Source organism: Gadus macrocephalus, chromosome 1 (genome assembly GCF_031168955.1).
Source record: "Gadus macrocephalus chromosome 1, ASM3116895v1".
Classification (NCBI taxonomy): Eukaryota; Metazoa; Chordata; class Actinopteri; order Gadiformes; family Gadidae; genus Gadus; species Gadus macrocephalus.
In genome coordinates this window covers 14,470,793-14,492,169 of record NC_082382.1, presented here as the reverse complement: position 1 = coordinate 14,492,169, position 21,377 = coordinate 14,470,793, and the positions used below count along the sequence as shown (strand labels likewise).

The following is a 21,377-nucleotide window of genomic DNA, read 5'->3' as shown; positions in this document are numbered from 1 at the left end:
CTCCCGCTCCCTCCGCTCAACCTCTGCTGGACTACTATGTATCCCCACATCACGACTCACTACAATGGGTGCCCGGTCATTCAGCTGTTCAGCACCCAGGCTCTGGAACTCCCTCCCCCCCACACATAAAAAAGTCAGACACCATTACAACCTTCAAGTCACAACTCAAAACTCACCTGTTCAAACTCGCACACAACGTCTAACTGATCACTGTTTTGATTGTTTGTTTGTTTTGTTTTGTCTTGTTTTTGTTTTATTTATTTCTTATTTCTTATGTTTATTTATTTATTTTTTCCACAATGTCTTGTTTTTTTTAAACGATTTATGATGACTATATGCTCTGTAAGGTGACCTTGGGTGTCTTGAAAGGCGCCTCTAAATTAAATGTATTATTATTATTATTATTATTATTATTATTATATCTCCACCGAGCAGGAAAGCTGTGATGTCCAGTCTTCAGTGCATCGCTGACTGGATGAGAACATCCCCTCCTATGGGCTAATACAATCACCTGAAGAACTCACAACACCGGATGGATTTGTTTCCGATCCCCCTGCCGCCGCTTGCCTGCAGGGTATATTTATACTTGCACAGGCCACTGTGTTAAAAAACAGGGCGTTTGGCCACAAACCTAGCCGTGCAGCTTCGATGGTAAATAGCCCATTATCTCATGGTTCTTATATCATCCTGGCTTAATAAACTTAACAGACCAGTGAACCCAAAATCATGATTTTCGTGTTTTAAACGTCTACAGATGTCTTACACAGTAATATATGCCAGTTTGTCACATTTACTAAAGAAATCCTATGTTTTTGCCACTGACTAGGGAAAGCGACTGCGAGAGGATATGCCAAAGCCATGGTCGGTGGTGGCCGATTCATTTTTACCTAAATTATTTTGGATCTCACTCACACTTGTGGCCTTTTGAGTTCTAGCTCTGTTCTTTAGGGCTTTTGAGTTCCCATCTCTTCGTTTGCCTGCTTCACCCAGTTTGTCCGACTGTAGTCAAGTGCTTCAGTGTTCAATCACAATGCTTACTGTACCATTAAGAAACTGCACTCAGTATGAGCCATGCAAATAATATGAACATTGTCTCAGTGTTTTCTTTTAAATTGAACAGTGTTTAACTGTGGGACATCTCATGCATCGAATAAATGGTCCCAGTCGAAGGCAGCAAGAAGCATCCAAGCCAACGATGTTCAGTCACTGGAATAGACGATGGGAAAATAAAAGAATGACGCAGCGTTGTTGTGAACGCAGACAAGACTCCAGCAGCAGCAGCAGCTGTGCGTGTGTGCGTGTGCGTGTGCGTGTGCGTGTGCGTGTGCGTGTGCGCGTGCGCGCGTGCGCGTGTGCGTGTGCGTGTGTGTCCTCTTTTTTGTATTCAATGCTGTCATGGATACAAGCCGAATGGGGAGGAGGAGAGAGGGAGTGAACAAATAAAAATGGATCTTTTCGAGGTTCAAGTGGTGGAGCGAAACAGCTGAGTGGGCTTGGGGAGGAGGGGGTTGAATTGATGGAGGCTGCCAAGCCTACGACGTGACGAGAGCCCCTGAGATCCAACTGAGATTCAACTGAGATTGACTGTTCCTTTATTGCCCAGAGAGTAAATACAATGCTCAATGGTAAATACAGTGATGCAACACACACACACACACACACACACACACAGACACTCACACACACACAAAACTCCCATGCACACACACAAACGCAGTGTGAGGACTAACCCCATGCTACCACCTGGCACAAGAAGAACACAAGAGATAAAAACAAAGCAATTGAATCAAAGGACATCTGATCAATAAATAAAACCAACGGGTTGCACAGAGAGAGAGAGAGAGAGAGGGAGCAAGAGGAGAGAGAGGACAGCAGGTCGCATCTGTTCAAATATGTGCACAAAATTACAGACAGAGAAGCACCACAGCCCCGTAGGCCCAGCCTGCATGAGCGTGCACATAGCCCCTCCCACGTGATGCTGTTCTACTTCATAAGGCTGTCAGAAGAGGGAGGGAGAGGGCGAGAACAATCCGGATGTGCCCTCATTTTCGCTTTTCGTGCGCACACACACACACACACACACACACACACACACACACACACACACACACACACACACACACACACACACACACACACACACACACACACACACACACACACACACACACACACACACACACACACACCTCTGCAGGTTAAGTAGGTGTAGTTTGAAGACGTGGGGTTTGGAAAAGCCTGAAGGCGCTGGTGTAGTTTGGAGGGTTTGCAGTCACGAGGTGGAGGGGTGGAGGCTGTCAAAGGGTGGTGCTCTGGGCTCTCTTAAGTATAGTGGGGATGAAGGCCCGAATTTGTCTCACGCTGCAATTATAATTCCATCTTTCATTCTCGTTTTCCTCCAACCAACGTTAGTACCCTACTATTCTTTCTTGCTTTCTCAACAGCCTTTCGCCATTGCTCCCGTTTTGAAATTCTTTATTTTTCTCTGGTTTTAAAAGATAGAATCATCAGGGAAAGACTATAGATTATATAGAATATAGAGAGACTATATCCTACTACGATACAATTGTTGTCTGAATTAGTCAGCCACAAACACGGCCAAATGATGGAAAGAAAAAATAAAAGAGAAGTTATCTTTTAAGTTAATTATTGGTCTACTACTCTGAATGCATCCAAGTGCCCGTAATAAATTCCACAAGATAACGACCGGGCTCACCCATACTATTACACCTCTGTGATCAAGGCATATCAGAATTGAATGGAATTGTAATGACAATTTGTTTCTGAGGAAGCATGAAAGATGGCCGCTGTTCATCACCAACACCGTGTTCCAAGGCCCTGTCCATGTAATGCTTAGAAGCTGACCTCCTCTTCCAGTCAGGTAGAAAAGCTCAGAGGATGGCGGAGAGGGACCAATTACAAATAAGGTGAGACAAGAAGCCAAATGTGTGTGAGTGTGCATGTTTTTGTGTACTTCCTGGAAACCATTCAGTGGTGACACATAATCCCTGCTGACAGTGCTCTGCAGGTTGGCTGGGTGACACACACACACACACACACACACACACACACACACACACACACACACACACACACACACACACACACACACACACACACACACACACACACACACACACACACACACGGTAGCGAGGGAGAGCAGGACTGGCTCGCATGGGGAAGATAAAAGGCACATGGAGGGCTTCCGCCATGTCCAGGCTCATGACTGGACTGTGGAGGGGGGGGGGGGGGCAACCAGGGGCAATCAGGTGGCCGGGTTGTCTTTGTCACTCAGGATGGCATGCAGGAAGGAAGGCGACCTCCAGGCATGGTATTGGAGGTCAACCACCAAGAAATGTGCCTCAGGGCTCTCTTACAAGACAAAGGCATGAGGTTTAATTAAGGAATGAGCTCATCCCCCCGAGGAAGGATGAAGAGTCGCTTCGGTTTTTTCAAGCTGCGAGAACAGAACATAAGAGAGAACATCACATTAGTATGGCTGTGATCCCTCATGGAGCAGATTGAAGGAGGGGTTATATTATATTGTTTCACTCTTTGTCTCCGGGGGTGTGAGGGGGAAAGACTAAGGAGAGAGAGAGAGAGAGAACTTGGTATCTGGGGCCTCTGTAGACCAAAGCCATACCTACACACAGACACACACACACACACACACACACGCATATACACGTGTCGCTTCATGCATGGGTGGAGAGTGACAGCTATCAGAGCCTGACCAGCTTTGGATACACATAGACACATGCTTCATCAGAAGTTAAAGGGATAACTAGGATTTAACATATTAACACACACACACTCAGAACACTTCAAAGAAGGTAGAAGGATGAGGGGGAAGGAAGGGAACTATAGGGAGGTAGTGAGCAGAACCAAAATCGTTCATTATTTTGTGTAGCTCAGGAAGGGTCTGGGCACAGTGAGTGACCTTGGCAGCAGCCCAGAGGGGTTGGTAGCCAACGACTCCTACGGGCTCAAGCTGTGCCATGTGTAGAGTGCTCGCCTTTCCTCAAGGTGTTCCGGGCCAGACATGGGCCTGCAAAAGGTTGTGGGACCTCATCATCAACAGCAGAGCAAGAGGAAAAGGAAAGGGAATGAGGTTGGCTTAACAGCTGGATTTGTCGATTAAAAAATGTCAGTGGTTGTTGTTGTTAGAATTTTTTTTATCTGTCAATGGGTTTTAATCAGCTACAGAGGACGGTAGACATTATTTACTTCCAGTGCCATCATAAGTTGTTAGGGGGCTACTAACATGGGTAGTTTATAGGTTTAGACAAACAGAATGGTTGCAAGCAAGAACAACAGTGCCCCCATAAGAATCCTCAATTATATGCCCTCCTGTATTACAAAAAAGTGTATTATATACCGTAAGTATAAGCCTATGTATTAAGGTCCAATGGACCAATAACATATCTGTTCATGGCATGAATCAATGAGAAGCCACGAAGACGCTGGCTTAGCAACGAACGATAGCGTTTTATCACCGTACACTCGTCAAGGTTAGCGTGCACGGCTGCGCGTTCCTCCGTGCCCGTGAGAGGAGGACACGCCAAGTACACATTCTGGATGGGAGCCAGACGAGCACTTTGAACATCCTCTCATGGCCATGTGTGTAGCGTTAGCTGTAGCACAACAATGGGAAGAAACGTCACACCGTCGCGCATTCAGAATTCCATTCAGTTAGCATTAACATTGGGGGGGGTGGTTCCCACTTATGTTATACAGATACTGGGGTCTGTTACTATGGCGGGGGATGGGCGCGCACACACACACACACACACACACACACACACACACACACACACACACACACACACACACACACACACACACACACACACACACACACACACACACACACACACACACACACACACACAAAGATGTGGAAAGCTGGGAAAAGGTAGACTTCATATTATTGTTCTATAGGCTTCTTTGGAGAAAGAAAAGGATGAGATATGGAAGGTGTGTGTGTGTGTGTGCGTGGGAATCTGATGGAATGAATACCAAGTAGAGAGGAAAGTAGGATGGGGGGAGGGCGGGTTGTTGAGTTGGCAGCTACAGGATAAACAATGTGTTTGTAAATGCTTCCCTGGCGGGCAGATGGAACTTTTAGTTTTGCTGTGCTATCCAAAGCAGCAGGTACACAAGAAGGCCACTGCTTCATCTTCCCATTACGGAATAAAGATTACTTCCCATTACGTCAGCGACGAGCAAAGAGAAGATGCGCATCAAAGACAAACGCCTCCTCGCAAAGTGCCCCCTAGCCCGTCCCGCAACCCAGAATATTAACCCCGGGTAACTCACGACATTAGACGCAATCACCAACTAGCCTTTTTTTTTTTTTTCTCTCTCTCTCTCTCTCTCTGAAAGTGCACTAGAGAGAATCCGAGTGCTCATCTGCACACATCTGACCCTCCTTATCAGCCGGCTCATCTTGGCATGGACACACCATGAAAGATGGATGACGCATGAATTAATCATGCGGGAAGGGTGAGGGGATGTAATAACACAAACTGAGGCTTGGGAAGAATTGGGGGGCGGGGGGCTCCACAGGTCTGACATTAGTGTGAATACACACACACACACACACACACACACACACACACACACACACACACACAAAATTGTGCTCTGATGGCAGACGAGATAAAAGCATGGTGAACGAGGCCATACTTATTTTTTTGGACCAATCCTGTTGCTGGAAGAGGGGATATTTTAGACTGGAATTCACTAACATAAAGTCGGTCGGTGTCAACAAACGGTTAAAAAAGTCTCTGTAAAAGGTTTCAAAACAAAACTGTAGACGGCCACTGTAGCAACACACTTCCATTTCTGAAAGCCTCATCCAGTCCTCCCTGTAACCGTTCAATGGTTACAGGGTTTAGAATGCCTGTGAGCTGCACAACGGTGTCGACCTCCTCCTCCATTTCATCTTGTTAGTACACAATCCGACGCAGAATCTGAGGGAATTGAGAAGATGGGCCTAATTGAATCAATTACACTCAGATTCGCCCTTTAAAACTGCGGGCAGAAGGGCGCTCGTCGGCGGGGCTCAGATAACCAAAATCCTGTCTAAGTGTACAAAGTGCCCCTCACCAATCATAGCAAGGATCAAGACACACACACACACACACACACACACACACACACACACACACAAGTTTGTGGTCGAGCCTGTTGGATGGCCGTTTAGAAATATGTCAAGAAACAGGAGTGACAAGAAAACCTGAATGGAGGGTAGATCACCAAAGCCACGTAGTAAACAACAGGCAACAAATGGCAAGACATGTGAAGAGAATGTGGGTGTGGCTTGATATGCGCGTCTGTAGGGCCTTTGGACAGGTATGTGTGTACACACAGGAAACAGGGTTATAAAGAAATGCCAGAGAATAATTCTGATTCCACAGAAGGTATCCACTTCTGTGCTGAGGGAAACTGTTATAAAATATACTTCACACATAATTCCATAATTAATTTGCTCTTTGGCTGTATCTGGTCAATGGAGAACACCAAGACAAGCGAACAAATTTGTCCCACAAGTACAGATAAGGACCAAGATTCATTGTCAAGCATTTTTACAACGTATCCTGTTCTTAGCCCAGAGTTGATCTAGAAATGCATAGCTCAATCATTGTGTTTGTGTTTGTGTTTGTGTTTGTGTGCCTGTGCCTGTGCCTGTGCCTGTGCCTGTGCCTGTGCCTGTGCCTGTGCCTGTGCCTGTGCCTGTGCCTGTGCGTGTGCGTGTGCGTGTGCGTGTGCGTGTGCGTGTGCGTGTGTGTGTAAAATGGAAAGGTATTCCCAGAATAATAAAGTTGCAGTAGTATTGTTGTTTAGACACCACGCACCTGGTTTCACAGTCTTCAGGCGAATTGGTTCCCGAAAGTGGCGGATGACAGCAAGGGTGTCTCGGTTGGTGAGCCCACTGACTGGAGTGCCGTTCACTTCCAGAAGCACGTCTCCGGGGCTGGGAAACCGTCCGATGTGACAAACCATTGCTTCTGAAACTACCGGTCCGAGGTTGGGGAACTCTCCCGACTCCGCACCCCCTTGAATGTCGACCATGGTGCCGAACTCCCCATCATTGGTCCATGACACGGTACACTCCTGTACTTTACTGGACCAGTGTTTCTTCTTTTTCAATGTCTTGGACATGATGGATGTCTCTCCACGCGTTCAAACGAGTCCAATAACGAATGCAGGCTATTAAACGCAAGACCAATGTTGTTTCCTAAACCGCGACATGAAACGTTTAAATCATGGCAGATATCGAAGTTGACACGAAGCAATATGTCCTCTGGCGTCGTATTCCATCGGGCGAACAGCAGCCCATTCACTGATCACAGTCGTCTGTTATTGTGGAGCTGTCATTATCGTGGATTATTTAAGCACCACCTGTGTACATCTGGGATGCGAGACCTGCGTCAATGCTGTCGCATAGGAGGGAGAGGATCACGGTGATGCTCCGGTGTCTCTCACGCTCTCCCCTCTCCTGCGCGTTCCGGTGCGTAATTCCGTTCAGTGAGCCACCAATGACTTCCAAAAGCCACGCAAGACTATAACCGCTTGCGAGGATTAATCATAAACTATAAAGCACAAAGGGAAAATGTGGAAACAGTTTTGTGAAGTACGCGCAGTGGCTAAATAAAGCTGGTCTCTCTCTCTCTCTCTCTCTCTCTTTCTCTCTCTCTCTCTCTTCGGACCACCGAGCCCCCCTGAGCCTCAGGACTGGTCACCCTAGAGAACTGTGTGACGCTATAGGAGAAGATCCCTAACCCGATGCTGAACCGCTTCAAACCAGGAGTCGGGTGGTTGTGTTGCGTGAATTAGTATCCGTTTGCAGTCCTTCGCCAAAGAACAACGCACACAGAAGTTGAGTCAGCGCACCTGTTCTGCCCTCCTCCAGAATGACATCAGCAAGGCATTCCTTGGAAACGGAACAACACAGCCTACCTGGCCAAGATGTGATCCGGTTGGTGGTCTTTGGACTGCAGTTTTCGGAGTTTCTTCTAATAACACGCTTATTCAACGTGAAACCGTCTTGGCGAAGAGTTGTGTTTTCACACCGTGCAGTGAGCCATGTTTCAAACTGTGCTGCAGTAAACTCTATAATCCGATTAAGCAATACTCGATAACTTTTCTGATCATGTTCCGTGTTGATTTCCTGACTGCAGTGGTTTCTATCCAATCCACGGGCTAGTTTGTGTTAGAACGTTGCCATTTAGCCAATAAGAAATGAGGTGGGCGGGTCTTCTGTGTTCATTTATTCAACGCTTGAGTATTCTTCGTATCGGAAAGGCGGGGTAAAGCACTCAGAAAAGGTCTTCACTGTTATCAGAAAGGACTTTATTCTCTTGTTTTTAGATCATGATATTTTTCTATGATATAAGTACCTCTACTTATATCATCAATATTGCACAAAAGCATCGCTCTTGCAGAGTTCAATGTTTTTTCCCCCCTGAGATAAGGAGCACAAGAGTGGGCTATTTGTTGCCGATTTGTGCCATCTTGTGGTTACATTACAGGTTGCAGTCCGTATACACTCAGGGCAATGCAATATTTATCAGAGGACAGAAATTCACCTGTTATCATGTGGGTCTTATGTTAATTATTAACGTCTGGTCAAATTACGAGTGTCTTTAACGGTCAGCAGTTGCATAGAAAGGACATTGACATCCTAGAAACATTCAGAGCTGTGTTCAAGAGTGGTTTTCTTTTAGTCTTATAAGGCTTCTATCTTGACTTAAAATACACTTTTAAAGAAGATTTTTCGATTAAAATGGAAATACACACGGTAGGAGGATGGAATTATAATCATAACATATTGAGACATTATATGGCTATGTTTAATTGTGATGTTATATGAAAAGTATACATTTTTAACAATAGATTTTGGCAAAGATTGTTTGGCTCAGACACATAATACATTCAATTCAATTAAATGTTGCGAGTGTAATAGCTTTGCTGTAATGTGACCTCTAAAAATATTATTAAGGATAGATATTTGTAACTAATTTATTGTATCCCTGTCATTTTTTATGCATAGGAGAAATGTCAACAATAGTGTCAGCTCTCTCCCATGGAGGTGCAGGCAAGGTGTAGCAACAGCAGCTCGGGTCCAGCATGCTGTATGTTTTAAAGGTCTCATTATCTGTATATTGAAGCTTGATAGCAAGCTCCCATTCTTTCTGAGGTTTTCTCTGGGGGAACACGTGTGTGCTGTGATCGTGGACACTGTATTTCAGGATCTCCTTCACTGTACCTTGTTTTTCTGTTTTTTTCTTATTGAATTGATTGAAGATGAAGAAGCGTCCGACTCCGTGGCCGTGGTCGTTATTCCCACTGTGCTGGTGATCAGTTCTGTGGTCGTGGTGTCCCTCATCTTCTGCAGTATCCTCAGGAAGAGGAGAATCAGCCCGCTGAGCTTCATAGGCAGCTCAGTGCAGAACACCAACAGTAGGAACGATTACAGATTACTTTTTTTCTGCACTTGTTAAACGTAGAGTAGAGACTGTTTACAGTGGATCCATTCCCGGGCTTATCGTATGGATTTGGCATTTGTCCTTTTCTATTTCCCCCCAGAAGGTCAGCATTGTTCTTCCCTGGGTGCAGTGCCTGTGATCCCCTGTGGAGTGAGAGAGGCTCTGCACCCGTGGGAGATGCCTGCAGAGTGGGATGTCGACGGCGTGGAGCTGTTGTGCACGGGGAGCTACGGCCCTGTCTGCGGAGGCTGGCTGACCAGAGAGGGACGCTCCGCAGCAGTGGTGGTGAAGGCGCTCCGGGGTGAGCTCTGGTCAACTGGAATTGTATAGCCCTTAATCATAGTTACGTTCTCAAGGGGATTCATAGGCCCAATTATATGGTAACCCCCTCCTAACCCTAGCTGCCGGAAAAGCTCCCTTAATTATCAAGGTTGCAACCTAGAGAACGAACACAGAAAGTGGGTTAGGCTTGCAATAGTAGCCTTAATGGACAGACATAATGGGAGGGCTTTGTCTTGCGCACAACTAGACTGCGGACATTGAAGTCCTAACCCAGAACCTTTGAGCTGAGAGTCACACCCCCTATAACCAGTAGACCATCCTGCCCCCCCAACAATACATCAGCAGTTAATTCAAAGGAATAGTTATTGCTCACTGTTAACAGTGATGTTCAAACACTTTGACCTGTTGTCCGTGCGTCTGCTCTCCTTTGAACCGTCATGGACAAAACTAAAAGGGAATGCCATGGAGCACCGCTTCTTTTCAAACCTTTGTATTGCTTTGTTTTTTCGATCTTGTTCTGTACCATATCTTTGTAGATCCCGCCAGCCCGTCTGAAGAAAGAGAGTTTGCTGAGTGGATTCTGTTCCACGCCAAGGTGTGCAATAATAAGAGTGAGCGGCTGGTGCGGATGCTGTGCTGCCAGGCGCAGCGTCTTCCAATGTACCTGGTCCTGGAGGCCCACAGCCCAGGCAACCTGCTCCATTTCCTCTGGGGCCTCAGAGAGGTAAGTTCAATCGCAATCCCCCCCCCCCCCCCCCCCCCCCCTGACAAAGCAGCAAAAATAGAGGTAAAAGATAGGCCTCACAACCCTTGATACAGTAAAGTGAGGGAGAGGGCTGTATTTGCAGAAGGATTCAGACAAGGGGCCGCTGCACGTCTCGGAGAGGTCAGTGTTTCTGTTGGCGACCCAGGTGGCAGAGGGCCTGGTGAGTCACTCTGTTGTGAGAACATTATGAAACATGCAGACACACACAAACACACACACACACACACACACACACACACACACACACACACACACACACACACACACACACACACACACACACACACACACTCCTGCAAAACACTGATATATTAGATGCTATGTTAGTAGTACAACACTCATCAAAGCCCAACATCGTTTCTGGTTCAATTTAATCATCATTCATGTTTTGTTCTTTTTATCTGTTCAAAGGATTACCTCCTGACTGAACACAGGGTAGTGCATGGTTACGTCGCTGCAAGGAACATTCTGATTGGCCCAGACCTGTCTGCCAGGGTGTCTGGATTGGGCACAGCATTTGCCGAGCACCAAACAGACAGAACTACAAGGGAGCGGCCCATGGAGGTACCCCTGAAGTGGCTGGCTCCTGAGAGGATAACCAACCAGCCAGCCTTCCACAGGAGTGATGTGTGAGTGTATTCAGTTTTGAGTTATGGCGGGATTGTACAGCTTTACACCCTCATTTTAACTCATTTCCTACAGCCGGTTAATAGATTACATTGAAAGTTAATGGAACTGAATCTTCATTTGGCCTTGCATTGCATCACATACACAGTTTTCTGATTCTGTAATTTAACTATGATCATTTGTTTCTGATTCTTTGGCTCCCGGTTTGATTTCCTAGGTGGTCGTTTGGAATCTTATTATATGAACTAATAACCTCAGGTATTGTAATACATTTCTATTAGCTCCTCAACTCAAGTCATATTGGAAAACATATTATCAGTTTGGTATTGATAGTCCTTTTCATTAATTGTACATTTCTACAGAAGTGCGATTGTTGTCTCAATCCTTTGTGATATATTTGTTTTTTTACAGGGTCCCCTCCATATCCTGAGTTGGAACCCCAGTCTGTGCTTCCACATCTTCAGAGTTCCTACCGAATGGAACAACCAGAAGGCTGCGGGGCCCCTCTGTGAGTGTTGCATAACCTGCTACTCGGAGCGGCCATGACTCCTGGCCCAGATGAAAGTATTGATGCTAGAACTCAAAGGAGTCCTGATGAAAGACGCAATACAAATCAAATTTGTTCTTTAAACTACAATGACTGGAATCCTACATAGAGCCACAATATCAAACGTTTTCCCCAATCTGTATGGTTTTAGGTACAACCTGATGAAGTACTGTTGGATGTGGAGCTTCAAGGACCGTCCAACCTTCTCCGCAATCATCAAGCTGTTGGGGTCCACCTTGGACCTGGCCGCTACAGAAGCCCTGCCGTCCCAAGGGCTCATAGACCCCGCTCAATACAACAAGATAGCAGGCATACATCCCCACTTATGGCAGCTGTCACCAGACATCCCAATCAAACATGAATCCAGTGCGTGTTAGGGTGATGATAGTGTGTTGGGGTTTTTAAAGACATTCTGTATGGTGAATACTATGGTTGTGATCAAGCGTATACTGGACATGGTCAAATACCATTATGATTGATTGAAAACAGCGCAAAGGAGTCAAGTTACATTTGACACAATGATACAAGATAGGTGTGCTACTTTGTAAGAGCAGTATTTCCATAATTCAAAAAAATGCCAGAAAATACATCATATTGCAGTCTTTTTATTTTCAAAATGAGCAGAATCAAAAATACAGATTTTTGTACATGCCCTTATCTGCTGTGCAAATGTGGACAATGACCCGACAATGCTCAGAATGCATACAACACTGACCTTGCAGTTTCAAAGTGGGAGGACATGAAAACATTGGGAATGAATGTGGTGTTTATTTAATCAGAACTGGAATGCAATAAGTTATGGAAGCCGCAGATAGAAGAGCAGCAAAACCATATCTAGTTCGATGTTTACAATTTCAACATTGCAGGCAACTTAATTGACAATTATTGTATGCCAGTTATTTATAAAGAACAGCAATTTCATTCTAGGTCCTTATTTTCTTTCAAGTTTTTTAACAAAGGATATTATTCTAAATGTAGACACAAATGTATTCATGCATGGATTACTTTTGAAAGTCAAACCAAATAGCCTCATAAAACAGAGGCAAAGATGTACAAGCAAAATGCCCAAATACCAAAATCCAATAGAGAAAAGAAAAAAAACATAGAATCGATCATGGTAATATTAAAGTCATCGTTTAATTCGCAGTATCCTAAAATCTGAATAACAAATATTTCAAATGAGATGTTACATAGATGATTGATTTATGAGTTGTATTTTTATAGAATTGGTCAAAGCGCCTTTTCTCAACAAGTGTTAGAATTGGATACAACATTTACCTCACGTGTTGACTACAGTCAAAGGGAATGACAATATATCTTTATATATACTGACAGTATTTGTGCTGATACAAACTCCCCGTCAATACAAAGCTGCCATAATGCTGTAATAGACATTCCCATTGTGCAAAAAACTGACCGCACTAGTATGGAATTTGAAATGTCTGAAGAACTCAGCAAAAAGACAAAGGATGCTCCAGGATCATCCATCGCTGAAGGACACTGAACTCCGATAATGTCACACAAGTCAATGTTAAACTAAATATATTTCAAGGGTTTTCCATTAACATCTCCTGTTTACGTTTGGATAAAATAAAGGCATTTTAGTCAGATTGGTCCTATGTGCTTTACATATTTGGGTGGGGGAATGGGGGTAATCATTGTCATTATGTAATTGCAACAGCAAAAAGAGTATATGTTTTAGAACAGGCTGGGAATCAGATCCTGCTAAGACTACATACAGGTCACAAAGAACCATACTTCGCAACATCACCAACCAACCTGTTGTAGGATTCCCTTACCGGGGATACCATGAAAGTGATGACAACAGGATCGAACATAAAATAAAATAACATCACAGAGGGATGTATCCACTACACACCTTCTCAGAAAAATATCAAAAAGTAAATTAATGTACATCTTAAAGTCCGCTAAAAAACAGTGTCATGGAAAGACTTGTAGTGGTGTGTCCTGAAGACCTACCCTACCCCCCCCCCCCCCCCCCCATTTGTTGTTTGATGTAGTTTGTACCAAGTCTGAAACGTTGTAGCTTCACACAGCCTCACCGTCAACGTAATGTGAGGGCACGGCATTTGGTCACCCGCTTGGCTACGTAGCCAGGAGGGAAAATATACTCGGAGCGGAAGGAAATTTGAGATTGCAATGGTTTTCATGGAGCATCATTTTCTGATGCTTAATGCACACCCAGATAAACCCTTAATAACATAATTAGAAGTAAATTAAGAATTTACTTTGCAAGAGGACTCTCTTTGCTAGTGTGTAAGCAAGTCAAGGTTGGACCCTCAGTGACCTCAAGAAGTTTTCCATGGGCTTTGGTGTGCTCCACGGGCCCTGGATGGCCTCCGACTACCAGCCAGCCCGGTAGGTGTAGGGAGAAAGAGAGAGACAGAGGCCACTGGAGTGGGTTCTCTTTTACACTTTGCTGCTCCAGAGGGATCCAGGGAATAGCATGTAGGAGACACACCACAGCAGGTAGTAGACACAACACAAGGACTGGATGGAAGAGAACACCATGATGATGCCTGCAGTGTCAAAAAAAAACATTTTAACGTGTTAATTTCTCGAAGGTATTAGACTCCCTTTCATTTTGTTTTTTTCTTCCAATAAAATCAAAGAACACCAAAATGTGACTCAAACTCCCCAAATTGTAAAATGGATTTGAACATGAAGGTTTCCATTTCCACAAATTGTTCCCCAAAGTAAACCAACATACAAACAAACACCTAGTCCTATTGCTACAGAGAGAATATGCCAACCAAACAGTGCTTTACCTCCTGCATAGATGGCCTTCTTCCAGTTCTGAGACTCCAGCACCCTGTCGTGAGGGTAAAAGCTGCGGCTGACCATAAAGAGGATAAGGGCCACTGCGGTGGTCCTCAACAACACTGTGTTACCCCCCGACAGAAGAGAGGCGCTGGCCAGGATGGCAGAGGAGTAGAGGCAGGGCAGGCCCCGGTACACAAACGGGATCCCTGCAACACACAAACACAAATCAATTAAATAAGGGGATGAGCTTAAAGCAGTGAACAGGAATTGAGATATGATTAATTCAGGACATATGATAAGAGCTGGTTCAGGTGGAATGGATGATAGTACTAGTTAATTCGAGGCGGTATAGCTCCATTATGACACAAATGAAGCTGCCATAAAGTAGTGACGAAAATGAATTTGTAATGAGACTCAATTTACTGATATCTTGGCCTATCTCTTTAGGTTATGGTGTTGCATTTGAGTTGTTGTGTTGAGCTAAGGTCTACACACTGACTTTTGCAAATGTATGATTCTAGGGTTTTATAACTTAATATTTTTTTAAGAGGGGAATCTATGCATAATCTGTGGCCTTTGTTTGAGACCCTAATGAGTTATTGGAAAGAGGAAGGCAAATCCACCAATATATTTGATGTGATTATGGTAACCACATGAATTAACTAAGAGTGTGTCAAGCTTCCATACGGAATGAACTTAAACCAGTACAATGTATACCTAACTTATATAAGGAGATACGATTTAAATATCAACCTATTAGCTAACCAACTCCATGTCCTGTTTAAGTCATCAAATAGATTCATCTCATTAAACCAGTTTAGATTGAATTTTTGCAACAACTGCCGTACCGCTTGTATAAAAGCAAACGCGGATGAACACGGACAGCCCGTAGCACATGCACAGGATGTTGTCGATCAGGTGGGGCGTCCTCAGCAGCAGAGACGTGGCGATGCCAAAGGTGGTGTAGTCAGCGAAATCGTCCAATTTCGCACCTGATGAAAAATAAAATCCACAATAGAGTTCAAGGGACACGGCAGCATAAAAGAGACTTTCGCAATGTGTAGAGGTGCATGCATGTATGTTAAAGCGACATCCACCTACATTGATGTAGGTGGATGTCGCAAACACACTGTAGTGCAATGGAATTTCCAGCGTCAGCAGGAATGGGTAAACAACATTCCCAGAGGTGTTTGGGGGGCATTCTGTTGGATTTATGGATGGATCGTGAGGATGAGCTAATTCAGTCCACAGCCATGAAAAAAAAAAAAAAGCCAGTGGAATTCCACCTCCCAGGGTGAACTATTTGAGCAATTTGAGATATGCCATGGCCCTCAAAGCAGCAGGATCAGGCAGACAATCGGAGCCTGATCCTCAGGACTTAGGCCGCAGCATCGGGAAAGTTATTGTTCAATTGACAAAGACAAATATGAAGGGAGGGGAGACAGGTGGGGCAGGAAAGGCTCTGAGAGGACACAAAGGGTCCAATTCTCCACACTCCTGGGAGCTATTTTTGGCCCGTGTGAATTTCTGTTTCATGAAATATATTTCACTTCATGCCATATCGCTAAACATTAAGTCGATGTGGTCCGTTACAGTTGCAACAACGACACATTAATGGCATACTGAAATGATTTTCCATTTCATGTATTTCTAAATTCTGTCAATTTGAATAAGATGATTTCATTCGGGATGCGGGTAGTACTTCTAGTCGACTGCTATTCATGGAGTACTTTGTTTGTTATTCTAAAAAAACGGTGAAAGGCGTCTCTCACATAGAACTCCAGCCTTTTTCCCTAATCACGGGATGCATAATCTATTTATTAAGAGGAGGAGGAACACTGGACCACTGTGATACAAAAAAGACATTGTTTAATGGAATATTTGTGAAGAGAATTACTTTTTCAAGAAAAGCCTATAGTGGTCAGTTAGGGGCTATTTAAGTTGATATACTCCATGTTCCCGTCCAGTTTAAGCACTGGCCACAGTTATATTGTGGGACGTGCTGCCAAGTAGAACACTTCACTCACCCAGGGGAGAACATGTATCCAGTCGCCTGGCAACTGCTCCATCTGCCAAATCCAGCAGGTAGCCAATCAAAACCAGCCAGCATGCTAAATAGTGGTGTCTGATGAGAAAGAACAAAGAAAATAATATGTATTGATAACATATCTGAAAGTATAAATGAAAATAATGTTTTGTATCCAATATGGCCGGCAAGCATAACTAACTACAATAGTATTTAATAATGATGGATATTATAAATAGAACACGTATTATAGGTGAAACAAGTAGTTGTCTGACTATTTAGTAATGGTTAAACTGGTCTGACTATTTCGTTTTAGTCAGAGACAACCAATTACTATTACTATAGACTATTACTTTGACCTTGCCAGTAAAATGAGTTTGTTTTTGGTAGTTACCCATTCAGGCTGCACAGGATAGAAGCCATGCCCATCAGCATGTTACCCAATGAGATGGCGTTGGCTGCATTTTGCCGTAGAAAGTCCTTGATGGGCAGTCCTCTGGCTCGCTCGCTAAGAAAGAGCTTATTGACGCGCTGGAAGAAACCTGATACCACACAGCGATGGACGTTAGCATGAGTATGTGTTACGCTGATTCTCGCTGCTTCCGTCAATAAATGAGACTAGATTCAAAGTGGATCTGATGACCTTACTGAAGCTGCCCTTTCAGGTCGTGGCTCTTCTGGGCGTTAGAAGTCCACCAAGTGGTGGATAACATGGCCTAATAGCTTGTTTCCCCCAAAACTATCATTTTAATTGACCAAACAAAAAGTATTACACTAGATGTAAAATAAACTTGGCCAGTAGAAAAATGAAGTGAGAAACAGAAATACTGTAGTGCAACATTAACTGAGAATCTTTACTGCCAAATTAGACTGGATAAGTTACATGTTTAACCATTTTCCAACAAGAATTAGCTATTTCAAAATGGATTCTTTCACCTTATAGAAATAAACATCACTTACCAAAACGCATGTTTATTGGATGGACACCAACCTTACGATACACTAATCCATTTGTTTCAGAATGACACTAAAACGTAGGCAAGTGTTACATTCATTCAATCAGGAGTAGTCAGCCTAAATCATGCAACATTTGTGATTTGTGAATGCCAAACATGTTTACCATGTGGCTATGTTTACACAATACAGCTGATAAACATTGTCAAATGTCACAGAGAAACAGTATCAACTGCATGCAGTAAACCTCAACATGCAAACATTGAAGATGGGCAACAGCCATACAACAAATACTTTATTACTATCAAGTGCTTTTATGCAATCATACTTTCAGTCAGTGGAAAATTCCACAGTCCTTGTGTGCTACAGTGGTTGTGAGTTGCACCCACAGTATTCAAAAATAAAAGGCATCTTAAAGTGACCGGTACAAGGACACAGCTAACTGTTATTACATACAACACATGGTCATTTCTGGTTTTGCATGTGTATTCTGAAAGAAAAAAATTATAGATTTTTGCATGCATGCATACATTATATAAATCAACTTATCAAATGCTTCAAGAGTTTTGTCAGCATAAATACACAGGTCTCAATTTGGGATTTTTTTTTGGAAATGTCCTTCATGACTTAATAATTGTCAAGGTCAGATTAAGAAAGGTTGTAAACGTTATACTTTGAAACTTCAAGCATAAACATTTCATTGATTAACAGGTCAATCCTGGTGGCTAGGCCATGTTCATCAAACTCAACAAGTGGGAATGTCAGTGTCACTCTAAACCTAAACAATGCAAAACCTCGGCTGCCACAAAACTGGGATGATTTTAGACTTCATGGCTCCTATCGGGTGGATTCTAGCCTCTTGCATGCATTTTCACTTTTAGAATTGTACTGTCCATAAGATTGTTTGCAGGTAACAATTAATCTGAAACTACTTGAGAACACATATTCTGTTAAGCCTAAAGAAACCAAGCCAAGCTAACTTCTATCTGCAAAAAGGGTGAAAGTCATGTTCCTACTATTATGCTTTTCACCCTGAACTTCCTGTGATTCCAAAGCCAGGCGAGTGCAAGAGACTCTTCATCTGAAAGAAAACAGTGCATGAGACACAGCAAAGAGCCAACAATATCTGACACTTGACATCATGCTTTTTTGTCATTTTAATAACAACTAGGGCCCAGCTATTGCAGATCTAATGACATATAAGCTGCATACAGCCTCTTACTATAGACAAGTTTACAAAAATATTATGAATCAATGCCTTGATTCTTCATAGCTTAGAGCCAAATACTGACATCTGGATACTTGGATTGAGTTCCAGGATTTCCGTAACGTTTTATTGGCACTGTCAGCTTAATCAAAGTACCACTGTACACATCCCTTGACACTAGGGGGACATCTACGGACATTTTAAAGGTGTACTTATTTTTAGAATGCTGCCTAATTTGTGCAATGCACGATGGGAAAGAGGTATTTAACTGGCGCTAATTATTACACTATCAAAACAACCCCTAACATTTGGAAGCATATTCATGTAGGCGATTAACTGTCCGCCTTTGACTGATATATTCTGTCTATGATTCATAATACTGAACTCACTTTGTTTCTCTAGGATTTGAATAACTAATTAGCTTGTCCCTAAATGGCTTATTTCACCTCAACAAGTAGGCTAGAGTGGGCCTTCTACAGGTGTAGGTTGCATTTCGTAGACTAGGCCTTCCTTCATTTTCCATATTTAATGTCTGTCCTCATTTGACCCTCAACTACCCTGAGCAGATGAGATGAGGGGTTTTTTCTGCTAAGTTTGATGAGAGCCAAGCTAGTCTATAATCTAATCGTAATATCCTTGTACCTCTATTGAAAGCGGACAGTATTCACATGTTGTAACGTTATTTCATAGGCAATTGTACGCCTACGACACCACCTGAACACTGTCCGTTTTATAGAGAGCTATGACGGCAACCAGAGACACAGTGTAACTGTAGCTGTAAGGTAATTACATGTGTAGACCTACACGGTCACCAGGTGAAGGACTCTGCAGGCTATACAGCTCTACAATATGAGGAGAGAAACACATACCGGAGGATGGCGTCAGCAGGAGCATGATGTCTACAGGCGGTTCGTCCACAGCAGCTAAAATATAGTTATACTGTTTTATTCACAATGTTGACATCACATGAACATTGACCTCTGCGGATGAGCCTATAGTTAGGCCTAGCCAAAATAAAAATACAATTACAGTGCATCTTTAAGGAAACAACTCGTTTCCCTACATATGCGTCAGTAAAAAACGGCATCCCCTTTGTTAGTAAAATAATCACAATGAAAATAGTCAAACGACTATTCATAGTCTACTATGGTCTAGAATGAACCATTGGTCCGATTACAAATAGGCTACTTAAGGTAATCGATACGTTCAATATATAAAATGAATCAATAGGAGCATACAAGAGAACTGAAACAAACATTAACGTCGGCCTGCGAAATAAAAACTGCGTCACACTTTTTTTTTTTTTTTTTTAAATTACACCATCATTCCATTGAAATTTCCACATCTCTAGTAGGCTTATTATATGTTATATACCAGGGAATAATTGCATTTTGAGTTACCTGCAAGCACCTCCAAAGATGAAAGAATATTCGTGCAAAATGATAAAGGGCGTCAAATCTTGTCGGCCTAAAAGCAATTGTAATTAATATATCTATGTTTATCTATATATTTTTGCATGTATCATTTACGTTAACACTACCCGTTTGATATACAGCTGCACCAGCGGCCCAGAACGTCTCAGTGTCTCGCAGCGCGTCCTTTTAAAGCCCGTGGCTGTAACATGCCAGAATATTCCACCGGAAGTGACGCATCTGCGCCTTGGCGGTTGGCGGTTGAACATATATATTAAATAGATATTGTTGGAGATAACAATAATGATAATAATTACGCTCTCAAAAAATGTTCTATTCTGCTGCATCACTATCCTGAATAGAGCATGTTGTCGAGATACAGTTACAGAGAACACTATGCCAACTAACTGAATGCAATATAATGTCTGACAGTTCTGATGATTGATTGTTATTGAATATACTGGCCTATAGACCATGTGTGTTTACCACCGTGTGTAATTTTTACTTTATCTTGACTACTCAAATAAACCAAGTCAACCTCATCCTTTTAAAAGTAGGTCAACATCATGGTTCACATTTCTGCTTGATCCCATGACTGTAATATAGGTTACTAATAAGCCTAGAATGCCTACAGATCATTGGAAAACACCTATTGGGTATTATTAAATTAATATAAAGGCATTAATCTGCGAATTTAATAGGGATTAATTGATGAATACTCTCAGCGCCTTTATGTGAGTATGCTGAGTTCAGCAAACAAGCAAGTTAAAAAGTGAGAGTGGGATTGTTTCGACGTCTTTTATTGAAAACATTACGTCGATTTGACATTGCATTTAACCTTACCTGAATGAAGCAATCTGGTTTATTTGGAGTTAAAAATGTAATCTTTTCTTCTTAGTTTCCTCATACTACGTTGGACCAATTACTTTCTCTCGCAAAGTATGACCGTCCAAATAATCTATTAGTCAGAATCAGAATCAGAATCTCTTTATTGTCATTGCACAAAGTGCAACGAAATTGGGGTAGAGGCTCTCAAAATAAGTGCTGTTTAAAACAAAAACTAAATGATAAAAGGGTTATTTAAAAAAAAAAAATATATATATAGAATGTAAAAGAACTCACCAACAAATATATATATTTTAAAATGTCAGCCAATTTTAAAGGTCAGATTGGTATGATAATGCAATAATTTTATTGCATTAGCCTTATTTATTAGCCTTATTTATTACCCCAGAGCTGTTATTTAGACAAATAACAGCTCTGGGGTAGCCTATT

The 21,377-nt window shown here is 42.9% G+C and overlaps 3 protein-coding genes across 7 annotated transcripts in view; 1 reads left to right on the top strand and 2 right to left on the bottom strand.

Moving 5' to 3' along the window:
• Nucleotides 1-8,201, bottom strand: part of magi3a (membrane associated guanylate kinase, WW and PDZ domain containing 3a) — a 92,199-nt gene extending 83,998 nt beyond the window's left edge. The window contains 1 exon segment of the mRNA XM_060055333.1: nt 6,864-8,201. Coding sequence (XP_059911316.1) covers nt 6,864-7,170 — 307 coding nt within the window. The 5' untranslated portion in view covers nt 7,171-8,201.
• A 98-nt stretch (nt 8,202-8,299) lies between these two features.
• On the top strand, nt 8,300-13,115 carry si:ch73-206d17.1 (tyrosine-protein kinase STYK1). 3 transcript variants are annotated; one of them, XM_060048050.1, is made up of 10 exons: nt 8,300-8,809; nt 9,062-9,143; nt 9,316-9,471; nt 9,598-9,798; nt 10,316-10,503; nt 10,631-10,705; nt 10,957-11,174; nt 11,390-11,430; nt 11,584-11,680; nt 11,871-13,115. In XM_060048050.1, the coding sequence occupies exons 2-10, from the start codon at nt 9,095-9,097 to the stop codon at nt 12,094-12,096; spliced, it is 1,251 nt and encodes a 416-aa protein (XP_059904033.1). In that variant the 5' UTR covers nt 8,300-8,809; nt 9,062-9,094; the 3' UTR covers nt 12,097-13,115. The 3 variants fall into 3 exon arrangements, with proteins under 3 accessions (XP_059904033.1, XP_059904024.1, XP_059904042.1); XM_060048041.1 differs by having other exon boundaries at nt 8,540-8,809; nt 10,628-10,705; XM_060048059.1 differs by lacking the exons at nt 8,300-8,809; nt 9,062-9,143; nt 9,316-9,471 and having other exon boundaries at nt 9,493-9,798; nt 10,628-10,705.
• Nucleotides 12,309-20,317, bottom strand: tmem269 (transmembrane protein 269). Of its 3 annotated transcripts, none has more exons than XM_060048072.1 (8): nt 20,231-20,317; nt 20,091-20,157; nt 19,560-19,613; nt 16,924-17,071; nt 16,531-16,628; nt 15,352-15,495; nt 14,509-14,709; nt 12,309-14,259 (listed from the first exon to the last, which is right to left on the bottom strand). In XM_060048072.1, the coding sequence occupies exons 3-8, from the start codon at nt 19,582-19,584 to the stop codon at nt 14,150-14,152; spliced, it is 726 nt and encodes a 241-aa protein (XP_059904055.1). In that variant the 5' UTR covers nt 19,585-19,613; nt 20,091-20,157; nt 20,231-20,317; the 3' UTR covers nt 12,309-14,149. The 3 variants fall into 3 exon arrangements, with proteins under 3 accessions (XP_059904055.1, XP_059904071.1, XP_059904063.1); XM_060048088.1 differs by having other exon boundaries at nt 16,924-18,564; nt 20,231-20,249; XM_060048080.1 differs by having other exon boundaries at nt 16,924-18,564; nt 20,091-20,306.
• Between the last annotated feature and the right edge of the window lie 1,060 nt (nt 20,318-21,377).

Excerpts from the sequence above, each read along its gene's own strand:
- si:ch73-206d17.1 (XM_060048041.1), top strand. The coding sequence starts at position 9,095 with ATGGAGGTGCAGGCAAGGTGTAGCAACAGCAGCTCGGGTCCAGCATGC. Across the intron at positions 10,504-10,627 it reads TCCTCTGGGGCCTCAGAGAG|AAGGATTCAGACAAGGGGCC; the intron begins GTAAGTTCAATC and ends CTGTATTTGCAG. Across the intron at positions 10,706-10,956 it reads CCCAGGTGGCAGAGGGCCTG|GATTACCTCCTGACTGAACA; the intron begins GTGAGTCACTCT and ends ATCTGTTCAAAG.
- tmem269 (XM_060048072.1), bottom strand. The coding sequence starts at position 19,584 with ATGCTCCTGCTGACGCCATCCTCCG. Across the intron at positions 14,710-15,351 it reads CGTTTGCTTTTATACAAGCG|GGATCCCGTTTGTGTACCGG; the intron begins GTACGGCAGTTG and ends TGTGTGTTGCAG. Across the intron at positions 14,260-14,508 it reads GAAGGCCATCTATGCAGGAG|GCATCATCATGGTGTTCTCT; the intron begins GTAAAGCACTGT and ends TTGACACTGCAG.